Below are 8362 nucleotides of genomic sequence, written 5' to 3'. Positions count from 1 at the left end.
GCATCCCAAGCAGCTGGGATTACAGATGCCCACCACCACGCCCAGGTAATTTTTGTATTTTTAGTAGAGACAGGGTTTCACCATGTTGGCCAGGCTGGTCTTGAACTCCTGACCTCAGCTGATCTACCCGCCTGGGCCTCCCAAAGTGTTGGGATTACAGGTGTGAGCCACCACGCCTAGCCATAGTTCTTCTATTTCTGTTCAACCTAATTACTATGTGTGTAGCTAACTATATATTCAAAGACCAGAAAATACGAGTGATGACTTCAGCTACTTTATATAAAGTTACCTGGGTATGGAAATTTTCCCATGACAGTTCAAACCTTCCTCTTTATAAATATAATGGAAACCAAAAGTCAAATAAATAATCATAAATATGGTGAGCCTTCAAGAAGCAGCTGTTAAACTAAAAACTGATTTTTTCCACTATTTTCTAATCAATAAACCTATGGTGATTTGCTACTCAATAGCCAACACGGCCGGGCATGGTGGCTCATGCCTGTAATCCTAGCACTTTGGGAGGTCGAGGTGGGTGGATCACAAGATCAGGAGTTTAAGACCAGCCTGGCCAACATGGACAAACCCCATCTCTGCTAAAAATACAAAATTAGCTGGGCACGGTGGCGGACACCTGTAATCCCAATTACTCAGGAGGCTGAAGCAGAGAACTGTTTGAACCCAGGAGGTGGAGCTTGCAGAGAGCTGAAATCACACCACTGCATTCCATCCTGGATGACAGAGACTCCGTCAAAAAAAAAAAATAAAAAATCAACATTATATTGTTCAATGGTTGAAGAATGAAATGCCCTAGCCAAAGAGAGCAGAAATTCTCTGCAAGAAACCCCCCTCTATTCTAACAATTAAACAAAGCTTCCACTGGCAAGTAACATTTCTCATTTACTTTATTTTGTATATTTTCTAATTTAAAATATTGGGGTCTAATTAGCTCTCAAACTTTTTTTTTTCTTTTTTGAGATGGAGTCTTGCTTTGTCATTGCTGGAGGGCAATGGTGCAATCTCAGCTCACTGCAACTTCCCCGCCTCCCAAGTTAAAGCAATTCTCCTGCCTCAGCCTCCCAAGTTGCTGGGACTACAGGCGTGCACCACCAAGCCATGCTAATTTTTCTTTCTTTCACCATGTTGGTCAGGCTGGTCTTGAACTCCTGACCTCAGGTGATCCGCCTGTCTTGGCCTCCAAAGTGCTTGGATTACAGGCGTGAGCCACCATACCCGGCCTAATTTTTTTTATATTTTTAATAGACACAGGGTTTCACCAGTTAGCCAGGCTGGTCTAGAACTCTTGACCTCAGGTGATCCGCCTGCCTCGGCCTCCCAAAGTGCTGGGATTACAGGTGTGAGCCACCACACCCGGCCAAAGATATTTTTTTTAAAAACCCCACGGCAATAGCATTATATAATTAGAACTATACTGTACCATCATCAATAGTCCCGACTTTGGTATCTCTTTTCTTAGTCTTCTTTTTTGCAGCTTTTTGAAAAGGTGCAAATTCTACTATAGCAGGATATTCCTGACCTGTTTAGAAAAAAAATACCACACTTGCTAAAACAAAGAAAATGTCAAAAGTATATATAAGGGAATCAAACCATTGCTTTCTAGGATTCCTTTGATGACAGTCATCTGAAGAGGGTCTCCCAAAGGCATAAAGCACACTGGCACAACCATAATCAACACACTACAAAAGAAGCCACAAAATCACTGATAACATAGTGAAACAATACGGCAGGTAAGTAAAATATTCATTTAAATTCAACTTTTAAAATGTGATATTTTAATGTGAGAAAGACCCTACAAACTAATTCTCATTTAAAAGGTCAGAAATCTCTAAAATAGGCAAATCTATAGAGACAGAACGTAGATTAGTAGCTGCCTGGAGTTTGGGGTGGAAGTGGAGAGAAAAATGAGGAGTGACAACTAATAGGTGGGGTCTCCCTTAGGGGTGATGAACATGTTCTAAATATAGATAGTGGTGATAGGCTCACAAGTCAACGAGTATACTAAAAGTCATTGAACCGTATACTTTATTTCAGGCATGTGAATTATATCGCAATAAAGCTGTTATTTTTAAAAAGTGTAACTATTACACTTTTTAGTGAGGTGATGTGTTATATGAGGTGATATATTAATTAACTTAATTGTGGTAATCATTTAACAATTTATATGTATACAGAATTATCACATTGGGCTGGGTACAGTGGCTCATGCCTACAATCTTAGCACTTTGGGAGGCCAAGGCGGGAGGATTGCTTGAGGTCAAGAGTTTGAGACCAGCCTGACCAACATAGTGAAACCCTGTCTCTACAAAAACTACAAAAATTAGGCCAGGCATGGTGGCATTCGCCTGTAATCCCAGCTACTCAGGAGGCTGAGGCATGAGAATCACTTGGAACCCGGGAGGCAGAAATTACAGTGAACTGAGATTGTGCCACTGCACTTCAGCCTGGGCAACAGAGTGAGACTCTGTCTCAAAAAAATAAATAAATAAATGAAAATAAATAAAATTACAAAAATTAGCCAGGCATGGTGGTGCACGCCTGTAATCCCAGCTGCTTGGGAGACTGAGGCAGGAGAATTGCTTGAACCCAGGAGGCAGAGGTTGCAGTAAGCCAAGATTGTGCCACTGCACTCCAGCCTGGTAAAAAAAGAAAAAGCAATTATCACATAGTAAAATGTAAATATATATTATTTTATTTGTCAATTATAGCTCAATAAAGCTGGGGAAAAATTTGTTAAAAATTAAAAAAAATACACCAGGACACCAAAGGAACAGGCAACAGAAGTAAAAATACAAAGGGTAGATTTCATGTTAAGTGTTCTTACCACAATAAAACAAAAAGATAAAGTATATCTCTTATTTTAAAAAAAGTAAAAAATAGATAAGTTGGACTACATCAAAATTAAAAACTTCTGTGCATCAAAAGACACAATCAACAGAGTGAAACGGCAACCCATGAAATGAGAGAAATATTTGCAAATCATATTATCTGATAAAGGGTAACATCTAGAATATATAAAGAACTCCTATAACTCAACAACAAAAAACCAAATAACCCAATTTAAAAAATGGTCAAAAGATTTGAATAGACATTTATTCAAAAATAATATGCAAATGGCTAACAAGCATATGAAAATATGTTCAACATTACTAGTCATTAGGGAAACACAAATCAAGACCACAACGAGGTATCATCTCATGCCCATTAGGAGGACTACTATAAACAAAGCAGAAAATAACGAGTGTTGGCAACGATGCAGAGAAACTGGAACACTCATGTATTCGTGGGAATGTAAAATGATGCAGCTGCCATGGAAAACAGTATGGCAGTTCCACAAATCATTAAAAATAGAATTACTGGGACAGCCTGACCAACATGGTGAAACCCATCTCTATTAAAAATACGAAAGTCATCCCTGGTGGTCTAGTGGTTAAAAGAAAAAAAAAATCAGCTGGGCATGGTGGTGGGCACCTGTAATCCCAGCTACTCTGGAGGCTGAGGCAAGAGAATTGCTTGAACCTGGGAGGTGGAGGTTGCAGTGAGCCAAGATCGTGCCATTGCACTCCAGCCTGGGCAACAAGATCAAAATTCAATNAAAAAGTAATTACCAGTGGGATACAGTGGCTCACACCTGTAATCCCAGCACTTTGGGAGGCTAAGGCAGGCAGATCACCTGAGGTCAGGAGTTCAACCAGCCTGGCCAACATGGTGAAACCTCGTCTCTACGACAAATATAAAAAATTAGCAGGGTGTGGTGGTGCATGCCTGTAGTCCCACCTACTCGAAAGGCTGAGGCAGGAGAATCCCTTGTACCCGGGAGGTGGAGGTTGCAGTGAGCTCAGATTGTGCCACTGCATTCCAGCCCGTGCGACAGGGAGAGACTCCGTCTCAAAATAAATAAATAAAAATAGAATTACCAAATGACCCCAGAAATTCCACTTCCTGGTATATATCCAAAAGAAATAACAGCAGGGACTCGAACATATATTTGCACATCCGTGTTCATAGCAATGTTCACAATAGCCAAGAGTGGAAGCAACCCAAATACCCCTTGACAGATGAATGGATATACAAAATGTGGTATATACATAAAAAGGAATATTAGTCTTAAAAATGAGGCTGGGTGAGGTGGATCACGCCTGTAATCCTAGCACTTTGGGAGACTGAGGTGGACGGATCACTTGAGGTCAGGAGTCTGAAACCAGCCTGGCCAACATGGTGAAACCCTGTCTCTACTAAAAATACAAAAAAGCCAGGCATGGTGGCCGGCGCCTTAATCCCAGCTACTTGGGAGGCGGAGGTTGCAGTGAGCCGAGATGGAGTCACTGCGCTTCAGTCTGGGCAACAAAGCGACACTGTCTCAAATAAACAAAACAAAACAAACAAACAAAAAAAACAGCGACAGAAATTCTGACACATGCTACATGAATACACCTTGAGGATATTATGCTAAATGAAATAAGCCAGAGAGACACTGTATGAGTCCACCTATGTATGGTACCTAGAGTAGTCAAACTCATAAAGACAAAAGGTATAATAGTGGCTGTCAGGAGCTGGAGAGAGGGAAATAAGTTGCTTAATGGGTAGAGTTTCAGTTTTGCAAGATGAAAAAGTTCTCAAGACTGCTGCATAACAGCGTGAATATACTTTTTTTTTTTTTGAGACGGAGTCTCGCTCTGTCATCCAGGCTGGAGTGCAATGGGTGCATTCTTGGCTCACTGCAGCCTCTGACTCCCTGGTTCAAGTGATTCTCTTGCCTCAGCCTCCCGAATAGCTGGGATTATAGGCATGCACCACCATGCCTGGCTAATTTTTTTTGTATTTTTAGTAGAGATGGAGTTTCACCATGTTGGTCAGGATGGTCTTGATCTCCTGACCTCGTGATCCACCCGCCTCGGCCTCCCAAAGTGCTAGGAATACAGGTGTGAGCCACGGCGCCTGGCCAGAATATACCTTATTGAACTGTACACTTAAAATGGTTAAGATGGCAAATTTTATGTTGTATTTTACAAATTTTAAAAAAGCAAAAGGAATGAGGTAATGGTATATGTTATAACACGGATGGACCTTGAAAACATAAAGCTAAGTAAAAGAAGCCAGGCAGAAAAGACCACATATTGTATGATTATATTTATATGAAAGGGAGGGAAATCACAGAAACCTAGAGTGGATTAGTGGTTGCCAGGGGCTGGAGGGAGAGGATAGTGGGAGGTAACTACTAATACATACGGGTTTCTTTTTGGAGGGATGAAAACATTCTGGAATTAGTGCTGATGGTTGTATTACTTTGTGAATATACCAGAAACCACTGAACTGTACATTTTAAGAGATGAATTTTATTATAGATGAGTTATATTTCAATGCAAAAACCCCAAGTGACTAATGGGAATAAAATTAACATGCACCCTGCCACAGAACAATGTCAAAAACAAGGTATCCTGGCTGGGCATGGTGGTTCACGCCTTTAATCTCAGCACTTTGGGAGGCCAAGGCGGGCAGATCACCTGAGGTCGGAAGTTCAGGACCAGCCTGGCCAACATGCTGAAACCCTGTCTTTAAGAAAAAAAAAACAAGGTATCCTATCCTTAAATCATCAGCATGTGGACATAAGACAGAAAAAAATAACTAGAATTGACCAGAAGGCATTGCAAAGCAGTCATGGAGGAAAAATGATGTTGGGAATCCCAGTGAGTACAGAATCAGATCAGCTTCAAAACTGTGATACATTTTGAAGCTCACAGCTTCAAAACTGTGAGCCAGGCATGGTGGCTCACAGCTGTAATCCCAGCACTTTGGGAGGCTGAGGCAGATGGACTGCTTGAGGCCAGGAGTTCCAGACCAGCCTGGCCAACACGGCGAAACCCATCTTTACTAAAAGTACAAAAATTAGGTCGGTGTGGTAGTGCACATCTGTAATGCTAGCTAAGTCGGGAGGCTGAGGCACGAGAATTGCTTGAACCCAGGAGGCAGAGGTTGCAATGAGCCAAGATTGTGCCACTGCACTCCAGCCTGGGCAACAGAGTAAGACTCTGTCTCAAGAAAAAAAAAGGGAGAAAACAAAAAAACAAAACTGATATATTTGAGAAGGAACAGATAAACCAGGAAACAGAGGGAAATTGTGGAAGACAGGCTGAAGAAACAGAAGTGAGGCCAGAATATGGAGGACCCTGACTACCAGGTTAAAGCATTTGGACTGTTAATTTAAATCATTATTTTCAAGAAGATTAATTTCATGGCAATATAATAGACTGAAATTATACAGAAATGGAAAAAATGAAAAATCCTGTAAGTTTAGAGACAGTGGTTGTCTAAGCATCAAGTGATGAGGACATAAAGTGTGACTGTAAGCCTAGATGAACAAGATGTTAAAAACACAACAAAGCCCAGCTTGGGCAACATAAGCAATAAGCAGACCTCATCTCTGAGATAAAAAAACAAAACAAAACAAAACAAAACCACAATGGGAAAAGGATAGTCTCTTCAATAAGTGGTGTTGGGCTGGATATGGTGGCTCACACCTGTAATCCCAGCACTTTGGGAGGCTGAGGTGGGAGGATCACTTGAGCCCAGGAGTTCAAGACCAGCCTGGGCAACATAGCGAGACCCCATCTCTATAAAAAAATTCAAGGAAAAGGCCGGATGTGGTGGCTCACGCCTGTGATCTCATCACTTTGGGAGACTGAGGCAGACGGATCACCTGAGGTCGGGAGTTTGAGACCAGCCTGACCAACATGAAGAAACCCCGTGTCTACTAAAAATACAAAATTAGCTGGGCGTGGTGGTGCATGCCTGTAATCCCAGCTACTCAGGAGGCTGAGGCAGGAGAATCACTGGAACCCGGAAAGCAGAGGTTACAGTGAGCCAAGATCACACCATTGCACTCCAGCCTGGGCAACAAGAGCAAAACTCTGTCTTAAAAAATAAAAAAAAAAGAAAATATTTAAGGAAGATTAGCCAGCCACGGTGACACGTGTCTGTAGTCCCAGCTACTCAGGAGGCTGAGGTAGGAGGGTTGCTTCTGCCCAGGAATTCCAGGCGGCAGTGGGCTACAACTGCACCACTACACTCCAGCCTGGGTGGAGCCCAACTCAAGAAATAAACAATAAATTGACAAGATTCATCACTTACGTGTAAGAGATTTTTAAAAAGGAAAAAATTAAATACAACTCACATTTCCAGGCTAAGTAACTAGAATTTAGTTATTTAAATATCTACTGGAATAAAATAGTTGGAGTGGAAAAATAGCTGGCTTGGGGAGATTAATAAAAGTTGGACAAACAGTGGCAATCCTTCAATTTTTACTGGCATAGTCCCTGACAAAGATTTAATTTTTACAAACTTTGAAATAATACTGAAAGAAACCAAAATTAAGCAAGGAGACACACTATTTACGTATAACTGCAAACCAAAGAAAAGTGGCAAATGGCAGTTTAGACATTTTCTGGCTAAATGTTGTAAGTAGCAGATAATAGAGTGTTAAAGAAGAAATGTGTCTTCCCTATAGACTGGACCTTCCTGGATGTAAAGTAAGAGATATATTGAGGGCCGGGCGAGGTGGCTCATGCCTGTAATCCCAGCACTTTGGGAGGTTGAGGCGGGCGGATCACCTGAGGTTGGAAGTTTAAGACCAGCCTGACCAACATGGTGAAACCCTGTCTCTACTAAAAACACAAAATTAGCTGGGCGTGGTAGCGCATGCCTGTAATCCCAGCTATGTGGGAGGCTGAGGCAGGAGAATTGCTTGAACTCAGGAGGCAGAGGTTGCAGTGCTGCGAGATCGAGCCATTGCACTCCAGCCTGGACAACAAGAGCGAAACTCCATCTCAAAAAAAACCCATAAAACCAAAAAACAAATTAAGAGATATATCAAGTTTCATGTTTTACATACAACTTTGTGAGAATGTTAAACAGTATCTCAACTGGAAACTGTTGGCTTAATGGATCTGAATTAAGCAAATGTTTGTCCTTGAAGCAAACTATAAAGTAAATATTTAACACTTATTAAACAAGTTTAACAGTCACTTATCAGTACTGTGGCTGAAACTCTATACTCAAAACAGCAGGTTTAAGCCGGGGCAAAAAAATCTGTCACATGAGGAGAAAACAGTGGCAATTTCACTCAGTTGATCAAACTAAAGAAATAGTAGGTTATGGCCAGGCACGGTGGCTCATGTCTGTAATCCCAACATTTTGGGAGGCCAAGGTGGGCACATCACCTTAGGTTGGGAGTTCGAGATCAGCCTGACCAACATGGAGAAACCCCATCTCTACTAAAAATACAAAATTAGCCAGGCGTAGTGGCACATGCCTGTAGTCCCAGCTACTCAGGAGGCTGAGGCAGGAGAAT

General features: G+C 41.6%; 1 protein-coding gene across 1 annotated transcript in view; it reads right to left on the bottom strand.

The window, feature by feature from the left end:
* The window catches only part of UPF3B (UPF3B regulator of nonsense mediated mRNA decay), a 20418-nt gene that overhangs the window by 9782 nt on the left and 2274 nt on the right, over positions 1–8362 (bottom strand). Inside the window, exons 2-3 of the mRNA XM_037732353.1 lie at positions 1606–1639; positions 1436–1534 (exon numbers count right to left, since the gene is read on the bottom strand). Of these exons, the coding sequence (XP_037588281.1) occupies positions 1436–1534; positions 1606–1639 (133 nt within the window). The remainder of the gene's footprint in view (positions 1–1435; positions 1535–1605; positions 1640–8362) is intronic.

This window comes from Cebus imitator, unplaced genomic scaffold, assembly GCF_001604975.1.
Source record: "Cebus imitator isolate Cc_AM_T3 unplaced genomic scaffold, Cebus_imitator-1.0 Scaffold445, whole genome shotgun sequence".
NCBI lineage: Eukaryota > Metazoa > Chordata > Mammalia > Primates > Cebidae > Cebus > Cebus imitator.
This window is presented reverse-complemented; position numbering and strand designations above follow the sequence as displayed.